The sequence below is a fragment of the Nothobranchius furzeri genome, chromosome 2 (genome assembly GCF_043380555.1).
Source record: "Nothobranchius furzeri strain GRZ-AD chromosome 2, NfurGRZ-RIMD1, whole genome shotgun sequence".
Taxonomy (NCBI): domain Eukaryota; kingdom Metazoa; phylum Chordata; class Actinopteri; order Cyprinodontiformes; family Nothobranchiidae; genus Nothobranchius; species Nothobranchius furzeri.
In genome coordinates this window covers 88692503-88719644 of record NC_091742.1, presented here as the reverse complement: position 1 = coordinate 88719644, position 27142 = coordinate 88692503, and the positions used below count along the sequence as shown (strand labels likewise).

At 43.7% G+C, this 27142-nt stretch overlaps 1 protein-coding gene across 2 annotated transcripts; it reads left to right on the top strand.

The window, feature by feature from the left end:
• Positions 1–26308, top strand: LOC107376802 (serine/threonine-protein kinase DCLK2). Of its 2 annotated transcripts, none has more exons than XM_015946078.3 (16): positions 1–330; positions 639–1657; positions 8828–9216; positions 12087–12213; positions 12881–13009; positions 13974–14059; positions 14136–14205; positions 14276–14381; positions 14513–14570; positions 15805–15924; positions 16003–16149; positions 16818–16951; positions 17326–17403; positions 17542–17638; positions 19327–19407; positions 19484–26308. In XM_015946078.3, exons 2-16 carry the CDS (start codon positions 1228–1230, stop codon positions 19607–19609), a joined length of 2178 nt encoding a protein of 725 aa, XP_015801564.3. In that variant the 5' UTR covers positions 1–330; positions 639–1227; the 3' UTR covers positions 19610–26308. The 2 variants fall into 2 exon arrangements, with proteins under 2 accessions (XP_015801564.3, XP_015801563.3); XM_015946077.3 differs by having other exon boundaries at positions 13971–14059.
• Positions 26309–27142: the final 834 nt, after the last annotated feature.

Genomic DNA, 27142 nt, shown 5'->3' with positions numbered 1-27142 from the left:
GGGGAGGGCGGGGGCTGTGAGCCGGTGTCTCCTCTCTGCTGCAGCGGCCATGCTGCTGCTGTCCGCCGCCTGGCTCGGAGCATCCCGGTCCTCCGCAGGTGGAACCTGCCGCCGCTGCATCCCTGTATCCCGGGCTAACACACCGGCTCGGTCCCGTGGGTAGCGGCGGGTCCATTTGGATCCACCGGAACAGACCGGAACACGGTACCGAGAGGAGGGGGAGGAGGAGAAAGCCTCCTTAGCAACAAACCGGCTTCGCGGAATTATTGGTGGGTTCCTCCCTGTCAGCTCAGCCGGGAGGATTGATGGATAAATCATCTCATTCATCAGGTAAAACTCACTTCTCTCGGGTTCTAGATTCATTTTAGCTTCAGATTTTATTTCATCTGGCTAGATTCTAGAATATAAGCTGATAAAGCAGCTGATGTAGGAAACAGCCTCTTTTTCAGGGTTGGGTGCATTAAAACCTGCAGGAATCATGTTTAACATAATTCTGAGTAGAACTGGGCATACATTATAATTAAAAAGCAGGACAGCTGCACCCTCCTGCATCAACCTGACAGGACCAGCTGTGTCCCCCTCCTCTAAAGATGAAGGGACATCCAGGAAACTGTCTGATTGTCTCCTTCTTTTCTCAGGGACGGATGCTGAGGATCCAAAAGATTAGAACTGTGGCAGAAACAGGAAGCCCCCAAAGGGATTATTGGGATTAGGGTTCACTGACTTGGTTTTTCTGGCCTGACTTGGGAGCTGAACTGGTTTCACTGGATCTGCTGGACAGTGTTTCCCAGGCAGACAGCTGAGGTGGCGGTGGGGTCACTGAGACTGCAGTAAAGTCTCTTCAGGACATTGGCTTCATTTTTGATGTCCTAAACACATCTTTGTAGTATTCATCTACAACCTGGCTCTGACAGATCACCTCCCTGCTGGAACATCACCTATCTGACCGAACCACTGCACAAAGACCGTGTCCTGAGATAACGACTTAGTCCTGGACTAGGCAGGAGTTATGGACATCTGGTATCAATAAAATGGTCTTACTAGTGTTCCATAATCATAACGGGACTTTTGGAGTCATTCAAAACAACCGATTTCCTTGGGATAATCAACACATGATGAGCTGGTTCTGGACCAGATAACCTGGATTAAACAGTTTACTTTCTTTCCTTGGATTATGAATCTTTTGTTGCACAAACTCAGTTGAAGGCTCCCAGACCGTCTTTCACCATGTCGCTGAGTAAGACTCTTGAGTTAGAACATTTCGATGAACGTAACAAGGTTCGGCGAGGACGGACCACTAGAGCCAAGAGAGACGACTCCACTGGCAGCGGTGGAGGGTCTGGTCCCAGTTCCAGGGGCAGCAGCCTGGTTCCCAGTCCCGCTCACAGCGCCAACTGTAGCTACTACCGGACCCGGACCCTTCAGGCCCTCACCTCGGAAAGACGCGCCAAAAAGGTACGGTTCTATCGAAATGGGGATCGGTACTTCAAGGGCCTGGTGTACGCTGTCTCCAGTGACCGGTTCAGATCGTACGACGCTCTGCTGATGGAGCTGACGCGGTCGCTAGCAGATAACCTACATCTCCCTCAAGGAGTTCGTACAATCTACACCATAGATGGCAGCAAGAAGATCACCAGTATGGACGAACTGGTTGAAGGTAGGACTGTTTTAAACTTCTAATTGTGACGGATTGAGTATTGTTTTTAAATAAATGGACCAAGGCCTGATAGAATTTTTAAACATTTGCTGCTTGAGCGTGGCTAGACTGACCTGCAGAACGTAATCTGTTGCTACTGCAGTCTAGATCTCTAGGTTGGTCTAGATCTCTAGGCTGGTCTAGGTCTCTAGATCTGGTCTAGATCTCTAGGTTGGTGTAGGTCTCTAGATCTGGTCTAGATCTCTAGGCTGGTGTAGGTCTCTAGATCTGGTCTAGATCTCTAGGCTGGTCTAGATCTCTAGATCTGGTCTAGATCTCTAGGCTAGTCTAGATCTCTAGGCTAGTCTAGATCTCTAGGCTGGTCTAGGTCTCTAGATCTGGTCTAGATCTCTAGGCTGGTGTAGGTCTCTAGATCTGGTCTAGATCTCTAGGCTGGTGTAGGTCTCTAGATCTGGTCTAGATCTCTAGGCTAGTCTAGATCTCTAGGCTGGTCTAGATCTCTGGGCTAGTCTAGATCTGGTCTAGATCTCTAGGCTGGTCTAGATCTCTAGATCTGGTCTAGATCTCTAGGCTGGTCTAGATGTCTAGGTTGATCTAGACCTCTAGGTTGGTCTAGATCTCTAGGCTAGTCTAGATCTCTAGATCTGGTCTAGATCTCTAGGCTAGTCTAGATCTCTAGGCTAGTCTAGATCTCTAGGCTGGTCTAGGTCTCTAGATCTGGTCTAGATCTCTAGGCTGGTGTAGGTCTCTAGATCTGGTCTAGATCTCTAGGCTGGTGTAGGTCTCTAGATCTGGTCTAGATCTCTAGGCTGGTCTAGATCTCTAGATCTGGTCTAGATCTCTAGGCTAGTCTAGATCTCTAGGCTGGTCTAGATCTCTGGGCTAGTCTAGATCTGGTCTAGATCTCTAGGCTGGTCTAGATCTCTAGATCTGGTCTAGATCTCTAGGCTGGTCTAGATGTCTAGGTTGATCTAGACCTCTAGGTTGGTCTAGATCTCTAGGCTAGTCTAGATCTCTAGATCTGGTCTAGATCTCTAGGCTAGTCTAGATCTCTAGATCTGGTCTAGATCTCTAGGCTAGTCTAGATCTGGTCTAGATCTCTAGACTGGTCTAGATCTCTAATTTGGTCTAGATCTCTAGGTTGGTCTAGATCTGGTCTAGATCTCTAGACTGGTCTAGATCTCTAGACTGGTCTAGATCTGGTCTAGGTCTCTTGGCTGGTCCAGATCTCTAGGTTGGTCTAGATCTCTAGACTAGTCTAGATCTCTAGACTGGTCTAGATCTCTAGGCTGGTGTAGGTCTCTAGATCTGGTCTAGATCTCTAGGCTGGTCTAGATCTCTAGATCTGGTCTAGATCTCTAGGCTAGTCTAGATCTCTAGGCTGGTCTAGATCTCTGGGCTAGTCTAGATCTGGTCTAGATCTCTAGGCTGGTCTAGATCTCTAGATCTGGTCTAGATCTCTAGGCTGGTCTAGATGTCTAGGTTGATCTAGACCTCTAGGTTGGTCTAGATCTCTAGGCTAGTCTAGATCTCTAGATCTGGTCTAGATCTCTAGGCTAGTCTAGATCTCTAGATCTGGTCTAGATCTCTAGGCTAGTCTAGATCTGGTCTAGATCTCTAGACTGGTCTAGATCTCTAATTTGGTCTAGATCTCTAGGTTGGTCTAGATCTGGTCTAGATCTCTAGACTGGTCTAGATCTCTAGGTTGGTCTAGATCTGGTCTAGATCTCTAGGCTGGTCTAGATCTCTAGATCTGGTCTAGATCTCTAGGCTGGTCTAGATGTCTAGGTTGATCTAGACCTCTAGGTTGGTCTAGATCTCTAGGCTAGTCTAGATCTCTAGATCTGGTCTAGATCTCTAGGCTAGTCTAGATCTCTAGGCTAGTCTAGATCTCTAGGCTGGTCTAGGTCTCTAGATCTGGTCTAGATCTCTAGGCTGGTGTAGGTCTCTAGATCTGGTCTAGATCTCTAGGCTGGTGTAGGTCTCTAGATCTGGTCTAGATCTCTAGGCTGGTCTAGATCTCTAGATCTGGTCTAGATCTCTAGGCTGGTCTAGATCTCTGGGCTAGTCTAGATCTGGTCTAGATCTCTAGGCTGGTCTAGATCTCTAGATCTGGTCTAGATCTCTAGGCTGGTCTAGATGTCTAGGTTGATCTAGACCTCTAGGTTGGTCTAGATCTCTAGGCTAGTCTAGATCTCTAGATCTGGTCTAGATCTCTAGGCTAGTCTAGATCTCTAGATCTGGTCTAGATCTCTAGGCTAGTCTAGATCTGGTCTAGATCTCTAGACTGGTCTAGATCTCTAATTTGGTCTAGATCTCTAGGTTGGTCTAGATCTGGTCTAGATCTCTAGACTGGTCTAGATCTCTAGGTTGGTCTAGATCTCTAGACTAGTCTAGATCTCTAGACTGGTCTAGATCTCTAGATCTGGTCTAGATCTCTAGACTGGTCTAGATCTCTCGATCTGGTCTAGATCTCTTGGCTGGTCTAGATCTCTAGATCTAGTCCATTTGCGCTCACAAGTCACAAATTATGAAGAAAAGTTTTTTCTTTAAAATTTAGACTCAGTTTTAGATTCCGTTGTTCCATGTATAGAAAATATTTTGTCGTTGAAAGCTGCACAGTGGTGCAGTGGTCAGCGCTGTTGCCTTGCAGCAAGAAGGTCTTCGGCTCGAATCCTGACCCGGGGTGTTCCTGCATGGAGTTTGCATGTGTGGGTTCTCTCCGGGAACTCCAGCTTCCTCCCACCGTCCAAACTCAGACTGTTGGGTTGATTGTGTGTGTGTGTGTGTGTGTGTGTGTGTGTGTGTGTGTGTGTGTGTGTGTGTGTGTGTGTGTGTGTGTGTGCATGGTTATGTGTCTCTGTGTTGCCCTGCGATGGACTGGCAACCTGTACAGGGTGCACCCCGCCTGTTTGCCCAGAGACTGCTGGAGATCGACCCCCCCCCCCCCCGGATTAGCGGGTGTAGAAAATGCATGGACGGGGAATAAACTTTCCACATTTTCCACAAAAAGAGCCTAAATCATACACACATCTAAAAAAAGACTCTCATAACATAATTTAATGATTCTGTTGACTGGTTTTATTACAGAGCAGCAACAATAACCTGCTTTTCTAAGCTTCATATTTTTGTCTTTTGACTTTTCTGAAAATAATATTTCTCACTTATTTATCTTTTTTCTCATTCTGACTTCATTCCCAGCTCTGCATCGTTGTGTCTTTTCTCTGATGGCATTACGGCTCTTTGGTTGATCCTGACAGAACAAACCTTAAAATCCAATAAGAGTTGGGATCACTGCTGTAATAAACTTATTCTGCCTTGGACCCGTGATATTATCTCATATGACGTTTTTGAGTGCATATTAATAGAGTAACACCTCACCAGTAGTTATTCTGGTCATCACCAGCACAACAATCATACTGGAACACGGGTGAATTGGGTCTGATGTCTTTATCAGATTCAAGATCTGGCTTCTGAAGTAAATAAACAACCAGGAATACAAAATCTGAACAAAGGTTAAACGCTGGACTTTAGATTTCTGAGTGAAGAACGGACTTTATGAACGTGTTTCCTGCCGTTTGCGGGGTTGAGACAGCCTGTAGATGACCCTGTCTGGTATCTGACACACACCACCAAGGTGTCTTTGCTCTGCCTCACAGCCGACTGGCTGCATTTCTCTTTAATTTAAAGCATGTGGTTCTGCTTGCTGCAGTTTAGTGGATCTCGGACAGTAATGAGCTAAAAGGTCAGCAAGGCCTCGTCTCCCACGGCAACGCCACAAACACTCTGATTTAACAAAATTTTTTCTAGTAAATAATCCACTACCTTAGATTATTACCCACAATTACTTTCAATTTACTGGTTCAGGCCCATGTTTCTAAAGGCTGGACATGTCGTCCAGGACTGATAAGCTAACGGCTAGTCTGTGTGTAACAAAGAAACAACTATGTATCTGGTGTCCTAACCTTATAAACATTGACATGCTGTATTTTCCAGATAAAATGTAGTTTAAATGTAATTCTGTGATTATTTATAATCCGAGCGATGAACAGAAGCATCTAAACGCAGCACTTCCTGTTCATCGAGGGGGCGGGGCCAACAGGATGTGACTAAAGAGGCCAGATCATGCTATTTTAAACATTTTGAGAGTAAATGTAGGCACAATATATGATAAAATATTACCGTTGGCACTATTGAGATGTCATTTATCTTAAACACGAGTTATGTTTGTCAGCCTGACTTAATACCTGGAAATAAAGTGGTTCTTTTCAGTGATGCTCTGCCCGTTTTCGCTCTGAGAAAACGTACCTACAACAGCGTCGTAGGCAAGGCTGCTGTCATCAAGGATATAAATATTACAGATACAAAAGACGTCACTGGTGCTTTAGCTCACCTAGTAAGATGTCAGACTCTGGTGCAGAAGACCCAGGTTCGATTCTGGATGTGAACATAGTTTATTTAGAGGTTCTTTTTTACATTAATGGTATATTTCTTTTACAGAAAGATGCCCAAATTTTTATTTGAGACTCGCTGATCGGCATTGAATTCACAGATAAAAAAGATGTGGGTTCAACTTTCATGTTGGAACAATTATTCAAGCAAGGGAAGGGAATGATCTGAGCATGCAGGAGGACTGACCCATCATAAACCTTTGTCGGCTGTGCTGAAGAGAAAGGTACAGAGCCAAATTTTTTAATTAATTAGCTGCGTGTTCTCCTGTCCTCTGGGCCACACACACACACGGGACTGTCTCAGCTGTTTTTTTTGTTAAGGAGTGTGCACATACAGCATGCGCGCCTCGTGCACGAGCCTACTATTGAAGCTGCCGTTACGCTTTTGACCTGAGGGGGCAATCGCGAGCATAAAAATTCAAAACTCTGTAAAGTCCCTTTAATCTGCTCACCTTACATGGACTCTCACTGACTAAATAAACAAAGAAAAAACCAGATTAGTCCTTAAATTTTAAACAGTTTACCACTAAATAGTGGAAAACATAATCCTGGCAAGTGGAGCTACGAAAAGAAGAACAAAAGTTATTGTCCCTTTGAAAGGTGAACCTGCACAAAACGACATGCCAGTCTGGTGTTCTAACCACCCGACTATCCAGTCTGATACAAAGCAGCAGCTCCCTCACACACATCCTGTGCTGGCCGTTACGTGCGTCTTTGTAGACATGATGCAGAAGTAATTTGTCAGAATATCCAGGTTTCAGCTTTAGGGGGAGCTAGTGACACAAGTGGGCAACTTTCTCCTGGATGCAGGAAAATCCTTTACAGCCGAGATAGTAAAACACATGGATGCAGCCAAACACGAGTTTGGGGGTTAGGGGAAATGACAGTAAAACATGGTAAAGAGCTTCAAAAGGGGGATTTTCCATGAGGTGGAAGCTTTATGGTTTTTGGCTTCACTGTGACGTTCGCTGAGCTGATCTCGGATCAGAAATGAGTAAATGAGATTACTTTTTACCTTTATTAGATTAACAAACTTCATAACGGATAAAGTTTATTTCCTCAAACAGAAAAGGAGAAAACGCGTTCTCTCGTAGCCGAGCAGGCGCCCCCTGCTTTACCATCTGCTTTAACCTCAACCTGAAAGGTAATAAATATCATTTTCCCTTCATTCAACCAAGATTAGATCATTTGCTGCCTCTAAAGCTTTTATAAAACACTTAACCTGATGGCTGATCCATCCCTCTGAAACATTAACACCCCCCCCTTCCTCTCTTCAGTTTGCAAACACACCTGAATAATTTATTTCTGTGTCCATCAACACAAAGTAAGTCCTTCTTGATCGATGCAGGAGCTGAAACGTTCCTACAACCTGATCCCAGATGTTTAGAGTCACAGAGAGGAAGAGGGCGGGATGGAAGCCCGCCGTCCTGCTTTAGACTCAGAACCAAACCCTCACCTCTGAGGAACATCAGCTGATCATGGGTATTGATGTGAGACCGGCTGTAATGTCCACTAATGAGGCGCTAGTGGCAGGAAGCCGTTCAGCCAGAGACCGATGCATCCTAAGCACTTATTAACACCGAGAGTGGACCGTGACGGCTTTAATCTGAGAGTCCAGAGTGGGAAACTCGTCGTTTCTCTCTGGATAATGTTCCTGCGTCAGGATGACAAATCACCGGTTCTGGTTTCCCTCCGACCAGAACTCCTAACACGTTTAACTTTGTTTTCTTTATTCTAGTGAGGTTTAGCTGTTTCTAGTTTAGGTTTTGGACTCAGATTAGTCTTCAAACCTCCAACATCTTAAGTGCTGAAGAAGGTAAAACATTGTAAGAACGATGCAGGCGATGGAGTTTAAGGCCTTTTCCTTTCTGACCTCCTGACTGAGATGAATGTTCGTCCTTCTCCGTGTCGTTCTTCCTGTTTGGATTCTGATGAACATCCCAGGGTATCCGCGGGTCCTTGAAAAGTCTTAAAAAGTCTTAAATTTGCTTTTCCAAATTTAAGGCCTTGAAAATCCTTAAAAATGACAAATAATCCTTAAATCCAGTTTCCAAAGGTCTTAAATGACCAAAGACCAAATAAACAAGATTATTTGATTTCTATAAAATGTTCGTGAATTTCTAGTGTTCAGCATTTTTTGTGTACGATGTTGGCGTAAGCGGAACCGTACACGTTCAGTTGGTTGTGAAAGGGGGCTATTTTTAGATGAGCACATTAGCTGGTTAAGCTAGTGGGAGCTTGCGCCATGGGGAAGTGCGAGTTTAATGGTAACTGGATGGCTAATCCCACGTTCGCGACGTGGTTAGCACCGTTTCTAGGCAATAGCTGGAAATTATAGCTTAAAATTAATTTTAAAAATAGCTTAAATTTGGTCAAAGTGGCCTTAAAAAGGTCTTAAAAAGTCTTAAATTTGGCTCCTTTAAACCTGCAGATACCCTGACATCCTGATGGCTGGCAGGCTGATCCCAGAACACATACCCGGTCTGACGTCTGCTGTCACCTTCTCTCCGTCTGCCTCCTCTCACAGCTGGACTCGGACAACAGCTGCTGATCTCTGAACTCCCTCAGAGTCTCAGATTTAAATTTAAAATGTATTTTTTTGCCTTCACATTTAGAAAAGCTTCACATGACTGAAATAAAGATCGTAACTTTGATCTTTTGGTGTTGATTCTTCCCCTAAACTTGACAGCCTTAGACCCGAGTGTCTCTTTCTGCTCAGGTGAGTGCTACGTTTGTGCGTCCAACGAGCCTTATCGGAAGGTCGACTACACCAAGATCTCCGTCCCGAGCTGGAAGCCCGGCGCCAGCGCTGGGACCAACACCGCGAGCTCCAGCCGGACCACCACCACGTCCACCGGAGTGTCGACGAGCAACAACGCCGTCCCCAAAGATCGCCCCGAGGGTCGGGAGGGCAGAGACAGCAAAGAGTTCATCAAACCCAAGCTAGTGACGGTGATCCGCAGCGGCGTGAAGCCTCGGAAGGCCGTGAGGATCCTGCTGAACAAGAAGACGGCTCACTCCTTCGAACAGGTGCTGGCTGACATCACAGAGGCCATCAAGCTGGACTCTGGAGCCGTGAAGAGGCTGTACACGCTGGACGGAAAACAGGTAAGATAACCGAGAGCGTTCCACCGGTACGAGGAGCACCAGAGTCCCGACAGAAAACCACTCACAGGGCAGTCATTCATCCTACCTATGACCCCACCTCTCTGCCCAGGAGACCTTCAATCAATCAATCAATCATCAATCAATCAATCAGTCAATCAATCAATCAATCAATACTTTATTAATCCCAGAGGGAAATTAGAGTTTCAGTACACACAATTCAGAGATCAGACATACATGGGCAAGACACATGTCAAGAATTGGTGAATTTAAAGCCTTCAGGTGTAGTATCAGAATTAGTACCTTCATCAGAAACCTGTCATATCTAGTCCTATACATCTTTGCTGCCCCCTGGTGGAGGATCTGCAAGTATTACTGTTATATTAAAGCTGCAATAGCAAATCTACAAAACCACCTAGCTTTCGAACACAATCACGGAAGACTCACCCCTCCCGTCAGCTATCGTCTCCAGGCCATGTCCCTCTATACCAGAACCAGCAAAGCTAGAGGAAACGAGAGAGCGCAAAACACCAGTCGCTGCTTTCTAGGTCCAAACATCGTTTGTTGCCCTTGGCTTCAGACGGTGTTTTTCTCTGTGGGACTCTGGTAGTTTGCCCTAAAGTTGAAGTGGTAGCATCTGGCTGTTCCTCCTCTGATATTATTGAGCGGAGAACCTCACACCAGTGGTGTTCTGCTGCTAAATAGTGTGTTATGAATGGAGATCCCATGGAAGTGCGGTGGTTTGGTGAATGTTGTTAGGAAGCATGAAAACAATGTTTTAAGCTAGCTTGTTACACAGATTTGCCAAAGTAGCTTTAAAATAAAGCAGATTATATAGTTACAGTGATGTCATCAGTAGTGTTTGACTTCTCGTTGGGTTTGTGAAAAAGTCTCAAACTTATTTTTTTACTTAATATTTCAGCAGCTGTAAAGTCTGATCCCAGAAACTGAAAGCTGTCCAACCTACTCACTAATTTGTTTTATGTAAATAAACAATATCTGTCACCGAACCAGCGTCCTGGTACACTGACATGTAGTTTCAGTACACTGTGGCCATGCAGCCATTCTAGCTCTCCCATTAATGTTATATTTCTATATTTACACTTTCAGAAAAATGAGTCTTTTAATCAGACATTTAGGCATTTGAGTTTATTTTCTCTGTGTTGATTCCAGTACAGTCGTTATTATTTAGAAAGACGTTTTTCATTAAGTAAAGTCGAATCAGACAGTTTGAGCCCAGTTGAATAAATCAGACAGAAGAAATTAAACCAAAGCTCGTTGCAAAGTTGCTGATGGGAAGAGATGGAGCCGTGGTTTAGAGAGTCTGGAGTCCAGCTGAGGAGCTGCAGCTCGGAATATGTTCTGATCCTCACTGAAAGCCTTTTCTAACTCATTTCAGGGTGAGGATTTAAATTTATCACACACTCGCTGGCTAGGCTATTTTTAACACACACACACACACTCACAGATAAGTGTGTGATGAAGACAAAGCCGAGGAAAAGCAAAGGCAGCAGAAAACTCATCGGGGCGTCAGAATGACTGAAGGATGTTTGATGTTGTGAACGCAGCTCTAATTAATGTACAAAACGTTTTTATGTAATCACACACACACACACACACACACACACACACACACACACACACACACACACACACACACACACACACACAAATCATGCTGCTGCAGCAGCTTTAAGGATATAAAAGCAACAGCAGCTTCCAGCACCTTCAAAATAAAAGCCTCCATGTAATATTATTATTAACCCTGAATTAGTTTTTAAATCAATTATGTTAATGAAAAATAAAAAAAATGTTAATATAATAATGAAAGTGTTTCCTTTCAGAACTTCAAACACGTCTTCAGTATTTGTTTCTGTGGTTCACGGATCAACGCCGCTCCACATGTACCTGTTATAATAAAGTTAAGTAATAATTATTAATGAAGTCAGACACATTAATGAGTCCTAACAAGATTAAACAGGTCTTCTGTTTGTCCGGGACTTATTAACACGAGTCTTTAACCTCATATGATGGGAAAAATGTTTAAAAAGCAAATAGAACCGCATCAGGTTTCTGATCCAGACTAATGTGTAAAAAACTGGGTCAATATTCATATTTAGTGTCATAAAGTGTCATCTGAGATGAGAGCCTCGCCTCTTCTGGTCCTTCTAGAAATCGCCAACATCCGTGAGTCAAAGGAAATCAGGAAATTATAATTTAAAGAAAATGTCTAAATCTTGTGTTTAAATCTTTGCTAAACTAACAGTAAACAATTATAACAGCTGTTTTTGAGATGAACTGTTAGATTACTTTATTTAAAGGTGTAATCTGTAATCCCTGTAATACCCTCCTTTTGGTATTCACTCTCATTACTTCTGCTAGTTACCAGCTTAGCTCCTCTCCCTTGAGCTTTGAAGACTTTTAAACTCTTATCTTCCCACGCTGCTGTCTGGTTACCATGGTGACCTGTTGTCTAGCAACATTTGGTTGCTATGGACACACACGGACACACGTGGAATGTCCGGTCCAGTTCCAGGATGGGGGTTATGGGGGTTTGGTTTCCATGGCAACAGAGCAGCATTGACATTCTGAGTTGTTTCTGACATTGATAAAGAATCTGGTTCTCCAGGTGGATCCTACAGAAGTTCTAGAACTTTGTTTCATCCCTCTTTCCTTCTCTCCCGCTCTGTCCTGTCTGTCTGGATAAAACCGGAACGTTCTGCTGAATAATATTTAATCCTCAGACGGTTCTCCGACAGCTCGTTGTGTTTGTTTCTGTCTGTCAGAGGCTGTTGGAACGGCGCCAGCAGCATCTGTCGTCTGCCCCATCTAACACACACATACTGTGTGTGTGTGTGTGTGTGTATGTGTAGCTGACCTGTTTGCAGGAGTTCTTCGGTGATGATGACGTGTTCATGGCGTGCGGTCCAGAGAAGTTTCGCTACGCTCAGGACGACTTTGTGCTGACTCACGCCGGTAAAACAGCAGCCTTCGTGACCGGTAAAGCACGACGACACACTTCATACTTTATACTGAGAATATTATAATCATGTCTGAATGTTCTACACAGCGGGGGGCGTTGCTGTAACGTCTCTGACACAAGTCAGTGACTCGATGCAACAGTGGCGTGTCCAGATCTTTTAAAATGGGGTGGCCCAGGTGAGGCACAGCTTTGTGCATGGGTGGCACCAATGGTTATGCTTTTTTTGTTTGATCCCCAAGCCTTTTGTGGACAATGAAAAGCCTGTTTAAAGGTAAATTAGTGTGGTGGCACCTGGGGTGGCCAATCAGATTCCATGGGTGGCATATGCTACCCCAGGCCACTCCCTGGACACGCCCCTGTGATGCAACCTGCTGGGCTCGTCTCATTGGAAACTTTAATCTAACTGGAATAAAGAATGAACTGAACTCAACGGGCGCCCTGAGGCGACTCTTGTTGGCGCTATAGAATTAAAGTGAAGTGAACTAAAGTGTTAGAACCACACCGACCATGGAGAACCAGTCTGGGAAAGATCTCCAATAAAAAAAAACTATAAACTTATAATAAATTTCCTGTTTTTGTTCTTCTTCTCATTACAGTCATAAGTAGCTCTACCTGTTGCTGTATTTATTTGACTTTAAACACCAAAGTCAGAGTTATTTTTTATTTCCTCTCTCTCCTGGCCAGAGTGCAGAACCAAACCTTCTCGCTCGGTTGCTCCTCAGAAAACTCCTAAAACTCCCAGCAGCTCCGGTTTCTCCTCCTCCTCTAAGGCACCGCCCAAAGGCCCGCCCAGGTCCAAGTCACCTGGTCCAGGTAGGAGAACTCCTCCCCCTCTTTACCTGTTAGCTACAGACGTACGTTAGCTGGTTTAACCTCAAACCCCAGGGGCGCCTCCAGAAAATGTTGATAGGGGTGGCCTGATGGGGCCAAAGAAATTTTTGGGGTGGCACACCAAATTGGTCCTTGTGGTAACTCTGGGAGGATTTAGCCTGTGGCGATGTACTGCATTGCACCTTTATTCATTTTCATTAAAATAACAGTAGGTATCCAAAACATTTAACTTCAATATTACAAATGCAAACATTTTAGAAAAATACACTTCAGTTATTTAAAATGTTATCACACATTTTATTTCAAAATAATTTTTTTTAGGATTATTCACCTGTTGCTGTGTTCACAAAAAAAAAACTATGGGGATAAAAACTTTTTTTAAATGGTGAGCAGCAGAAACATGTATTTTTTTTATTCTGATTATTTCTTTACTCGATAATTGTATTATTTTTATTTTGTTTTACAATTATGTCTTGAACATACAAGATCAATATATGGTTAGAGTGAACACTAATATGATTTGTTAACACTGGCTTTTCCGGGGGGCAGCAATTTTCCAGGGGTTGCCATGGCCACCCCTGGCCACCCCTTGGGGGCGCCCTTGTCAGACCCCCTCTATGAAATGTTCCTGCTCACGTCGTCTCATCAAATCTGTTCATCTTTACTTGTGCTATAATAAGACAGTTTTATTCAATTGTGATCATTTCGCTGCATTCAAACTGAAAAAGATAAAAATAAAAGTTTTTCTGGTATAAAAAGAGAAATAATGACAAAGCCAACAAACTATAAATGAGTTTAAATTAAACTTCACAAAATTAATTGAACACCAAACAGTTTTTAATATATTATATAAAACGTAAATAAATTCAGACACACTGCAAAACTAAAACTCACAGATTAAGTCCTTGTCCATCCCGACCAATCAGATGGTTTATTCTCCCAGCAGCCAATGAGACATCAGGATCACAGCCGGTGAAGTCCAGCAGGTCCAGCCCGTCTCCCACCAGTCCTGGAGCACGGCGGAACTTGAAGGTGGGACGGGAGACGCTTTGATCCCGTTTCAGTCGTTCTCTCCGGTTTTCCTCCTTAAATAAATGTTTCTGTGCAGGTTTCTCCTCGTCGCTCCTCCTCCACCGACGTCAACGAAGAAGCAGAGCAGGAAGACGACGACGCTGAAGGTTTGAGCGTTTTATGATTCATCTGTGTGGTTCTGGGCTGAACCTGGAAACGTGTCGTTTGTTCTCGCAGTGAACGGAAACCGCTCGGTTTCTTCCTCCATCATCAACGACAAATACAAGGTTGGAAAGGTGATCGGGGACGGAAACTTTGCCGTGGTGAAGGAGTGTGTGGAGAGGTAACCTCCATCACTACACGACAGCACCCTCACCCTCCATCAGCTCCAACATTCATCAGTTCATTTCCCACGCAGCTAATATAACCAGTTATGTATAATATTAATATGAGTCGTAATCTGCGTGTTTGCAGGGCGACGGGACAGGAGTACGCTCTGAAGATCATCGACAAAGCTCGCTGTTGTGGGAAGGTAACAAGTTAGGATTAGATATTACAGATTATTACAGCTAATCCTGATATTAGTTACAGACAAGTCCTGGTTTAAAGGATAAAAACCAAATAATCCTTTAATCAGAAACACCATTTATCTTCTGAGGATCATTTAGCTGGACTAATGGACCATGTGGTGCTTCTTTCACATCATCGCAGAAGAATCTGGTTTATTTAGATGGGTTTTCCCATCATTAACCTGCTGATAGGCTGTGAAAATTTGCTTTACTTTTAACCAATCAGCTGATTTATTTATATTTTCTTTTCCAGCAGCCAAACTTTCTGCTTATCCTCTACACACGCTTTCATTAACGGTTCTTCAGACGTTCAGTTTTATAAAATTAATGCTGACCGATAAAATATTCAGGCATAAAATACTCTGTAACTCAAGGGATGAGCCAGAGTAATGGCCTGTATTTGATATAGCGCCTTCCAGAGTCCTAACTAGGACTCTAGAAGCCCCCACCCCACCCCTTCTCCCTCCTCCTTGATGAAATTGGAATTAATTTAACAACACTGCCACAGCCTGTTGTAGCTAGCGCTAACAACGAGCGAACGCTACCACAAGCCGGCTGATACAAAATAAGTCACAAAGTAAAAAGATTCACACGGTTGGACAAAAATATATTTACGTACAAGTCCAATAGCAACAAATCCAGGTCATCATCGGTCCGTGATTACGTAGCCTCCTTTAGCTCCCTCCAACCACACCAATGGTTACTCTGGTTTTAGCTCTTAACTTCGCCTCCAAAGACGTTATTCTCTTTAACTTCCATGCTCTGCCATGATTCCAACAAAATTAGCAAAATTCTTCTTGTGCTTATGGTCAGCAAACTGAAAAAGCTAACCGCTAGCCTTTATATTAGCTACCAGCACAGTGAGCAGCTATTGTCGTAAAGCGTTCAGACATTCCGCTTGTTTTTGAACCTGAACCACAAATCCTTTAAGTGCAGTTTCTAAACAGCAGAGGGCGACAGAGTGCTGTCACAGTTGAATTCAGCTGGTTAGCTTAGTGTCAAAACTATTTAGTGTTGCCGTAATAAATATTTCAAAATGTGCTAAAGTTGAAAGGAAAACTCCAAAAACCCTTCAGACCGTCTGGAATGAGAAAAGCTACACCAAACAAGTCCATATTTACTAAATCAGTGCATTACATGTTAATAATTAATACTACCTAAACTGGTTCAAACCAGAGTGTGTGTTCCGGTCAACAGGAGCACCTGATAGAAAACGAGGTGACGGTCCTCAGGAGGGTCCGACATCCCAGCATCATCCAGCTGATCGAAGTAGACGAAACGCCGACTCAGCTCTTCCTGGTCATGGAGCTCGTTAAGGTTATTCCTCTTTCTTTGTTTGGTTTAAAAGTCTGTCTTGGTCCGAAAACTAACTCCTGCTTTCCCGTCTCCCGTCAGGGTGGCGATCTATTCGACGCCATCACTTCCTCTACGAAGTACAGCGAGCATGACGCCAGCGCCATGGTGTTCAACCTGGCGGGAGCCATCAAGTACCTCCACCGCATGAACATCGTCCACAGAGACATCAAACCAGAGAACCTGCTGGTACTGAAACACACTCATACCTGTTCAAACTGGTTTCATGGATGTTTTCTTTAACGTTCCAAACATCTGTGAGCCTTAAGATTTAAAAATAAGTTCCTAAAAGACACAAAGATGTAAATAAAGGCCAGTAAGTATTAATAAAGTTAGCTTAAAGTATTCATCTATAGTTTATTAATGTTCGTGTATCTATTAGAAACATTTTTATTTTAAATAGTTCTATTTTTTTATTTTAAGAAGGGTTTCAACTATCACTTCAACTCCCATGATGCTTTGTGGTGTCGATGATGATAGTTGAAGTAGTTTATGTTCAAACAGCCTTTAAATGTTTTAGAGTTGCTGCTAAAATCCTGTTTACAGCATGATTTATATGAATCTATGTTTCCATAACATAATCACGTTTATCAGTTTGTTAGAAATGAGTCTGAAGTTAACTTAATGGTGAAATCCTGCCACCTGCTGGTGAAAATCAGTTCCTACAATAAAAAGAAAAATGCAGATGTTTGACTCTAAACTATAAATGTTATTTCGTTATAAACCTGAAAATATTGAATTTATTATTAAAATTCCAACTGTGACTCCTTACTGTTTTTTAACCTGCTTTATTCTCTGATATGAGATAGAAATCTCTGATTAAAAGAGCTGTTGTTGTTGTTGTTGTTGTTGTTCAGGTGTGTGAGTACCCAGACGGCACCAAGTCCCTGAAGCTTGGGGACTTCGGTTTAGCGACTGTGGTGGAGGGGCCGCTCTACACCGTGTGTGGCACGCCGACATACGTCGCCCCAGAGATCATCGCTGAAACGGGGTAAGAGAGGACGACGGTGTTTATCTAAGGACTTACTGAGATGGTCGCTGAGTCATCCGCGCCCAGAGGCTTTCAGATTAACGTCACGTTTAATTCCTGGTGTCAGTAGAGGCGATGCAGAGCGATGGTTGGGCCCACACCAGGACCAATGAGAGCTCGTCCTTGGAGAACATCTGCTGCTCTCATTCTGACTGGAAGCTGCTTGTGATGGATGTAGTTTGTGAAGTGCAGCTGGTTCTTCTCTCGAACGCCTGAAGAACTAAATTAAATGTGGAATGTCAGATGTGTTAAAATAAAAGAAAGATGCTTATTTAAATTTGATGTAAGTTGACTTTAGTTGGGTAACAGACAGTTGTTCTTGTGTTCGTGTGCAGTTATGGTCTAAAGGTGGACATCTGGGCTGCAGGAGTGATCGCCTACATCCTGCTATGTGGATTTCCTCCTTTCAGAAGGTCAGTGAATGCACCATCGTTATTGATTTAATTTGGACTTCTGCTGTGTAGTCAGTGTCTTACCTGCAGCAGATAGCTCTTTTCTGATTAATACACCAAATGAGTTAAGTTTTCTGGGATGGACTTTATGTTCCTCAGCGAGAACAACGTTCAGGAGGAGCTGTTTGATCAGATCCTCAAAGGGAAGCTGGAGTTCCCGTCTCCAGATTGGGACACCATCAGCCTTCCAGCAAAGGTACAACCAGCTTGTTTGGTCCTGAATAATTGTGTTTTAGATGCTTCACGTGGTGGTTAAGGATCCAATCAAATTTATTCTAAGATAAGCATCTTTATTTCCCTACAACACCTTGATTATGAACAATCTTCACAAACAGTAGATTTTTCTGAGCCCTGTCAGATATGGCAGGTTTTAATACCAGTGCTAACAGGATGAATTAGCTTTCATATGAGGTTCGTTCTGGGTATCTCAAGGCTGTGGATGTTGTAGGGCTGTCGTGGTTGACGCGTCTCTGCAACATTGCGTGGTCATCGGGGGCAGTTCCTGTAGAGTGGCAGACTGGGGTGGTGGTCCCCATCTATAAGAAGGGTGACCTGAGGGTGTGTTCCAACTATAGGGGGATCACACTCCTCAGCCTCCCTGGAAAGGTCTACTCCAAGGTACTGGAGAGGAGGGTCCGATCGATAGTTGAATCTCAGATTGAGGAGGAGCAATGTGGTTTTCGTCCTGGCCGTGGAACTGTGGACCAGCTCTATACCCTTGCAAGGGTGATGGAGGGGGCATGGGAGTTTGCCCAACCAATCCACATGTGTTTTGTGGATTTGGAGAAGGCTTATGACCGTGTCCCCAGGGGCACCCTGTGGGGGACGCTCCAGGAGTATGGGGTGGGTGGCTTTCTGTTAAGGGCCATTCAGTCTCTTTACCAGAGGAGCGTGAGTTTGGTCCGCATAGCAGCCGGTAGTAAGTCGGACCTGTTCCCGGAGAGGGTTGGACTCCGCCAGGGCTGCCCTTTGTCACCAGTTCTGTTCATTACTTTTATGGACAGAATTTCTAGGCGCAGCTGTGTTGTGGAGTGTGTCGAGTTTGGTGGCAGGAGAATCTCGTCTCTGCTTTTTGCGGATGATGTGGTCCTCCACGCTTCATCCAGCTCTGACCTTCAGCTCTTGCTGGGTAGGTTCGCGGCCGAGTGTGTGAAGCGGCTGGGATGAGGATCAGCACCTCCAAATCTGAGACCATGGTTCTCGACCGGAAAAGGGTGGCTTGCCAACTCCAGGTCGGGAGAGGTCCTACCTCAAGTGGAGGAGTTTAAGTATCTCGGGGTCTTGTTCACGAGTGAGGGTAGGAGGGATCGGGAGATCGACAAGCGGATTGGTTCAGCATCTGCAGTGATGCGGACACTGAACCGATCTGTCGTGGTGAAGAGGGAGCTGAGCCAGAAAGCCAGGCTCTCGATTTACCGGTCGATCTACGTCCCAATCCTCACCTATGGTCATGAGCTTTGGGTAATGACCGAAAGAACGAGATCGCGGATACAAGCGGCCGAAATGAGTTTCCTCCGTAGGGTGGCCAGGCTCAGCCTTAGAGATAGGGTGAGGAGCTCGGACATTCGGGAGGGACTCGGAGTAGAACCGCTGCTCCTCCGGATTGAAAGGAGTCAGTTGAGGTGGTTTGGGTATCTGGTCAGGATGCCTCTTGGACGCCTCCCTGGGGAGGTGTTTCGGGCATGTCCTGCCGGCAGGAGGCCCCCGGGTCGACCCAGGACACATTGGAGAGGTTACATCTCCAATCTGGTCCGGGAACGCCTTGGGGTCCGATGGTGAGGACAGTCTGGAGCTCCCTAGTTGGGATGCTGCCCCCGCGACCCGGATCCGGATAAGCGGAGGAAGACGACGACGACGACTTAAACATAAAGATCTCTTCCACAGATGCTGATTAGTCAAATGCTGCAGGTGAACGTGGACGCTCGATTCACGGCTGAAGAAGTCCTCTCCCACCCCTGGGTGACGGTAAGAGACCAAACACCTGCAGACCTCCAACAAGTACCTTCCCGCCAGCACCCATTGATGCGATGTGTTGTTCTAGGATGAGGCTCCAGTAGAGTCCAGCACTGTGATTGGCGCTGAGGACCACGCTGATGGAGACACTATGGAATCCGACTGTGAATCTCCTCTACTGGAAACCAATCACATTCCCTCCCCTCTGGTCTAGACCACGCCCCTATCATCAGACATAGCATTAGAAATGTTCCTATTGACTCGGTCTAGAAGAGAACACGTCTCAAACCTTTATTTATCGAGCACCTTGCAGGCATGAATCATGCCACCAACATGATGTACAAGAATAGAACAGAAACAGATAAATCCAACAAAGTTTTACTTACAAGGTAAGATCATATAAAATATCAGCAACATCTAACCCACAGAGTTAAAAGCCAGAACATAAAAGTTGATGCTCCGCCTCGTTTTAAAAACCGCTACTGACGAGGAGAGCCTAACAGATGAGGGAAGTGCATTCCATTGCTTTGGACCCGCTAACCAAGATCGCCCTACCCTCTCTCGTCTTCAGCCGAGTTCTGGGAGCCAGAAGCAGCAGCTGGTTCTTGGAGCAGGAACACATGGCTGCAACAACTCAGTCAAATACGCTGGAGCTGACCCATTCAGTGCTCCAAACACCAATAAAATGATGTAAAAGTGTCTAAAGTCTTTAAGATGCAGAAACCACGTCCACTCGAGTTGGGTCTAGATCTGCTTCTCTAACCGGCTCCTTTCATCACGTAGGAATCAGGCGTTAGAACCAGGATAGAGACCAAACCACTACCGAGCACACCTTCAGCTCCTAGACTCTGGTCTAGAATAAATCTGCTAGATACAGAAATCATGCATGCTCATGCTGTTTAAGAACAGGTACTGTGTTTCTAATTGGTGCTCAAAATGAAACCAGACCTCTAATCTAGAACATCTTCCATTAGAACATGTAAGTTCCCTCTAATGTGGTCTGAAACACGTCTTATGCTCCATTTGATCGATAAAGTCCAGAGAATATTTCTTCAGCTCTGGTATAGAAGTTTTCTACTCACAGAGGAAAAAATCTGCTCTACTCTAGAATCCTGTTTTGTTTCCCTCACCCCTAACGCGTGTTATTCACCTGAAACTGAGTTCTGCAAACGGGTCCTTTGTTCTCCTGGTCAGGTTCTCCAGTGTTGTCCCCAGTTTGTCTCCTGGAAACCATCACTGGTCCAGAGCGTGTGCCAAACTTGCAGACTTTGCACAAGGCCTGCCTCTGCTAAAATCACTACTGACTTTGTTTTTGAGACACTAATGAGATCCACCCCTTGCTGCTGGGGACATGAATCTCCTAGACACAGGGACACCATGAAGGAGTCACTGGTGTGGACCTGGACTTCCATGTCACCAGAACAGAGCTCATCGTACCTCCATCTGAATGAAACTGACATTAAAAGCTATAAAACAATAATTTAACAGGACAATGAACTCATGGACTCGTTCAAAAATGCTGTGGATTAGATATTACCGTCTCTAGTCCCTGCCACCTGGGGACAGGATGTCTTCCGTTCATCTAAAGAAATGTCCCATTTCTTCTGCCTTTTGTCCTCCACCCCTCTTCTTTATATCAGCCGCCAATTCATCGAGGAGAGATCTGAGTACTGTGCCTGTTTTTACGCTGCTGATTTATTCATTTTTAAATATTTAATCTGAACCCAGTGGTCTATCAGAATCTAGTATTAACTAATTACCCAAACTGGACAGAAGCCTACCTGTTTTGGGGTTATTTAAAGGTCTTTGCCAAAATATACATTTGTTTCTAAGGAACAGGAATAGTTGGACCTATCGGGAATGATTTCCTCCCTGGAAGACAATAAATGCTAACATTACAGTGCCAGTAGATTAGTTATGAGGCTTCAGCTCACTGGAAGAGGACTGGAAACAGAAACATGAGTCTGGGTCTAATTTTGCTTTTTGAGTAAAACTGACTCAATTTTCAGGGTTTTAAATTTCGCTTTAGAAATTAAGGTAAAAAAGAAAAAGCCTAAAATCCAATCCCAGTCTCACCCCTTTTCTTGTACCACCTAACACCGGGCATTCACTGGGATATCGGGGAGGGGGGTACGGTACTGTTATCGGACCCTTCTAATAGTGTTTCAGGGGGATATTTCAAATTGAGTTTTTAGACGTCATTCAGAAATTAGAGGAAAGTACAGCTACATGCTAGCCAGTGTGTTGCTAGCATGAATACTTGTATATGCTAGCCCGTGTGTTGCTAGCATGAATACTTGTGTATGCTAGCCGGTGTGTTGCTAGCATGTATACATGTACATGCTAGCAACATTCTAGCTAGCATGTTGCAAGCATGTATACTTGTATATGCTAGCCAGTGGGTTGCAAGCATGTATACTTGTATATGATAGCCAGTGTGTTGCTAGCATGTTTACATGTACATGCTAGCAACTTACTAGCTAGTATGTCGCAAGTATGTATACTTGTATATGCTAGTCGGTGTGTTGCTAGCATGTATACTTGTACATGCTAGCAAAATGCTAGCTAGCATGTTGCAAGCATGTATACTTGTATATGCTAGCCAGTGGGTTGCTAGCATGTATACTTGTGTATGCTAGCCGGTGTGTTGCTAGCATGTTTACATGTACATGCTAGCAACGTACTAGCTAGTATGTTGCAAGTATGTATGCTTGTATATGCTAGTCGGTGTGTTGCTAGCATGTATACTTGTACATGCTAGCAAAATGCTAGCTAGCATGTTGCAAGCATGTATACTTCTATATGCTAGATGTTGTGTTGCAAGCGTGTATACTTGTATATGATATCCGGTGTGTTGCTTAGCATGTATACTCGTACATGCTAGCCAAACTTGTTTGCATGCCAGGGTGTTGGGAACTTTTAAGTTTTCTTGCATCTTTCTGTTTAAAATCAGATTCTCCCTAGATGTCTTTAGCTCAGCTGCTGTTAAAAAATAAAAGAACTGGGACTCAAGCTAAATTCGGTGGCCCACTTGAACTTGTCTTCTGGGTCAAGGGTCATATGGAGCCCTAACTGGGACGCCCAGACTTTCCTCTAAACTGACGATGCTTCTTTGGGGAGGCATCTGATTCTGCAGCCCCTCGTAACTCAGCTTGAAGAGCTAATGGTGCCCTTCAAGTCTAGGGGAAGCACTGGGAGTGAATTTGTGTCCTTGTTAGGTCCAAATAAGACATATTTTAAGATCCTACCCTACATCGGACCGTTATTTTCTCCCCAGACCTTGTACTGTAAGCCTGATTGTTGGGTAAGCTCCATACCTCTCTTATCGACCATCTTTACAAGGCTTCTACCAGCAGTAAGACTTTAGGGCAATCACCAGTCTGACCCATGAGCTGTCTGCCTCTCCTCAGCCAATATCACTAAATGCAGGATAAAACAATTTTGTAAATACTGTACGTACTGTGTCTGTGTGGGTCTGTTGCAAATAGAAAAAGAGTAGCAGCTTAGATAATTCGTAGTACAACCATGAAAAGAACAATCTCATCAACATGAGGGTCAGCACCCTGAAAAAATATTACACAAAGACTTTCCTTAAAGGAAGGAAAGGATTTTCCACATTTTAAGATGTATTTTCAGTAGTTAGCTAATTATTCAATTAAAAATAGTGAAATATTTGTTATTAAAGGTTCCTGCAGGGTGTTGATGGCCTGCAACTGTTCTTTAGAGCCCTGACCGTTCTGGTAGCAAACACATTAGTTGTCTTGATTTGTACGATCATGTGTCTGTGAAATGTCCAACCACCATGTTGCTCCGTCCATCTTACTGGTTATTAGAGTAGGTAGGAATAAAGGACAAATGTCTGTGATGTTTTAATCGATGTGACACCGGAACGTCTGAGGCGGATGCTCGTCTGCATCGACGGAGGGGGTTCCTTTATTTACATCTTGCACAGATCTGATGCAGTGACACAACCTCTCCGTGGCCTTGACCTTTGGTTTGAGCCGCTGATTAAGAGTCTGGTGGGACGTGTCGATGCTGAGTTCTGTTTGGGAACGCTGAGTTTAAAGGACTGAATGAATGTTACTGCAACTCATAAAACCCCAACATGATCTATGTTCAGGGTTCCATCACTGGCTCGTTATAGTGGGAGATTGTTGGGGAACTGCCTAATAAATGGTATGAAATTGGTGTGTAATTATATGGAATGAATTGGACCAACATTTGTGTCAGTTGGGCTCTTCTTTGACTAACTCTTAAAAAAAGCTGATTAAAATAACTACTTTTTAATTTTTGTATAAATTTGGGGCAAATATTAACTTAAATTTAACATAGGGTTATAATAATATAGAAATAATGTTGGAGTGAGTGTTTTTACATTATTTATTCGAAAGGTACACCAATTTTAGATTTTTTTTAAGAGCAAGTCACCCCGAAATCAACTTTTGTTTGCTGATAAACTAATAAAGTGTCTAATGTGTGAGTGTCTAATCATGCTCTAGACACGTGTAGTCAATAATTTGGCACTTTAGGGCATCTTAGTTCAAATTTAAATATTCTGCCTAAAACTCAGTGTCAGCGCCCTCTCCAGGTAAAAACTCTGCACTGCATTTGATTTTAAATGTGCAACTGCTATTGGCTAAGAGGTACACTATGATGTTAGCTGGTGCATTAAAATGTCACAATGTTGTTGTGAGCCTGTTTGTGTGTATTTGTTAGTAGCTCCGCCCTCTTGGTCTGCCACGCAACAGCATTTGTTGCATTTTTCAAACATGAAGTTGGAGTGGAGTAAGTTTCTTGTAGGGGTGACTTACTCTTTAACTAAACCAATGCTTGAATGCGCTGGTGTCAGGTAAACACAAATGAATCCAAACGGGCTTTAATTAGACAGCGTTTAACTGTACATGGGCTCTGTTTGAAGGTGATGTTAAACACGTGCATGCTAGGAGCAGGTTGGTAACCATGGATACAGACCTGACTTATACTTTAGGTATTTTAGAAGAAAATGACTTCATGCTTTCAGGAGTGTGTGTAGAGTTAATGCTGTGAAGTTGGGTACAAACGGGACATCATTTCCTGAAGTAAGCACCAGGTTACCTGCTGTAGGATCATCTGCAGCAGGAGTGTCTGGGTGTCTTTCATTTCAGCTGTCAAACTAATATATTCATTAATCAGAAGCATGCATTTGGAGCCAGCTGCTTTGAGCATTCCATTTCCTTGTTGATCTGAACGTTAGCTCATCACCGGAGCGTAACGTTGCTCCAGACGTAATTTTCACTTTAGAAGTGGGGGGGACATGGAGTGTGTGTGTGTGTGTGTGTGTGGGGGGGGGAATCTTTACAGTATGCTCTAATGGTAAACAGGCTTCAACACAGACGGTTGTTTTCTGCTTGGTCCTAGAGCTCAACCAGTGTCAATCTAAAATAGCGTAATATTGTTTTTGGATGGTAAAAAGTGCAGGGGTCAAAACTTGACTTTTGAAAAAGTGGGGGGGGACCTGTCCCCCCCCCCCCCCCCCCAAATTACGTCCATGGCTCCAGTGTTGTTCAGCTCCTGCAGCACATTCTCTAAACCAAACCAGAGAAGAACGTCAGCATCCATCCAGCTCTTAACCAGCAGCTCAGCCTCTCTACTTCTATGCCTGCTATCAGCCCAGTGGTCTTAATTGTTTTCTCTTTGCTTTAAACCAGGGGTGGGGAACCCTGGTCCATCGAGGGCCGATCCAGCATATTTTAGTTTCAGCCCTGCTTCAACACACCTGATTTCAATCAGCAGGTGATTAACAGGCTTCTGCAGAGCCTGATGAGCTGCTGAACAGGGGAATCAACCACTGAATCAGAATTTTTGGAGCAAAGACACGCAGGATACAGCCCTCGAGGTCCAGGGTTGCCCACGCCTGCTTTAAACTAACCAAGAGGAGCCTTCAGTTAGTTAGTTAGTTAGTAGGTTAGTCCTGCAGCCACCTGAGTCAAACGTCTGCTGCTTGTTTTTAGCTCTGATTGTTGAAGATTGTTGTTGATGTCTGCATGTTTTTATCTGTAATATTCCGCTAAAAATACATGTTCAATCTTCCTAGTTTATTTTAGTCTCAAGCCATTTTTGCTAGAGTCAGAAGAGCCATGTTGATCCTAAAACCCACCAAGTCCAGTCAAAGTTATGTTAGAAAAGCTGCTGGAAGTGCAACTCAAACAGAAACTGATCACATTTTTAAGAAGCTGATATCCTGTAGCTCTAAAGAGCGTCTGAAACGTTTAATCTCTAACACAGAAATAGGTTTTTATAGGTTGATTTTGGTGTTTATAACTTTTTTTGCAGCTTTAACAACGATAACGAAGAGAGAACGCTTGTTTCCCTGAGGTTAAATGTTCCAGATGTGAGTTTTCTGCAACATCTGACCCGTAGAGGTTTAGTGTTTTATCTCCACGCCGTGTCGTCGTAGCTGATTGTTGGACGGTACTGAGCAGAGTTCAGAGATAAGAAGCAGCTGAATCATTTCATTTGACTCTGGTGGGGAAGCTGTGTGTGTGTGTGTGTGTGTTTTAGGTTTATTTTTGCTTTAATCACCTAAAATAAAAAAATGCAAAGTTTGATTGGAAGCTGTTTTTATGCCACGATGTGTTCAATGTTATGAGTTATTCATGCTTCATTTTCTTATTTGTACATAAATCTTTTGGAAATTTCATCCAAAGCTCACAGTGAATTTTTATTTAAGATTCTTTTAGGAAAACTTTCAGTGTTAGAGATGCAAAGTTATTTTTCAGGACACACGTAGCTGATCTGTAAACAGGTGTGTGATGATGTTAAACCACGTGAGCGTTTACCTGGACTGGGTGGAGAAGATAACTTTGAACTTGAGAGACGATGAACTGAACTGTGAAATAAAACTGCAGCAGCATCTCTTTGTCTTGGAAAACAACCTACAGCCTGGGTTTTGTCTGCGATGCTTTACGGAATAAATAGAGACAGAAGGACATGTTTGATACAGAAACGCGAGGATGACTCAAATCTTCTCTAACAGCACCATCTAGAGGCTGACAAATGCAAAGCGCCTTAAGTTGTTATTACGTCCCTTGGCTTGCTAGGAGTGATGTGGTTGTTGAGGGAGCAATAAAGTTTGAGTGTGGGCAGAGGCGGAGCTAGCCTAAATGGCGCCCTGTGCGAGAACCCCCTGTGACCCCCTACACAAGAAAAAAAATTACACCTACAACTTTGTTGTTTATTATCATCACTATTATTATTATGAAGAATATGCAATTTCTATGTTTTGTTCATATAAAAAAAAAGGAAATTAAATGCCCACCCCCACCCCCCCTCCCAGACTGTCGCCCTGTTTGGCCGCACATGTTGCACATATCAAGCTCCGCCCCTGAGTGTGGGTTGAATAATAACAGAGGGTAAGTATCCAACAAAGGATTTTATTAAACAAAACAAAAAGGCAGATATTCACAAAAGGGGTAAAAGAGTAACAAAAAGTGCCAAGCCAAAAGGGCTGGGAAGAAGAAGAAGAAGAAAGTATCATTTCTATAGCGCCTCTCAAGATAAAAATCCTGAGGCGCTTCACAAAAAAAAAATGTAAAAATATAAAAAAGCATTTAGAAAATCTTTAAAAATATATTTAAAATGAGCAAAAATAGACAATTGTGATTAAAAAATGTTAAAAGAGAGTGAATAGGAAAGAGGGAAATCAGTGGATCCTGAGGAAGGTGGAATAGGTGGGGAGAGCAGAATAAAGAGAGAGTGGTGAAGAAGG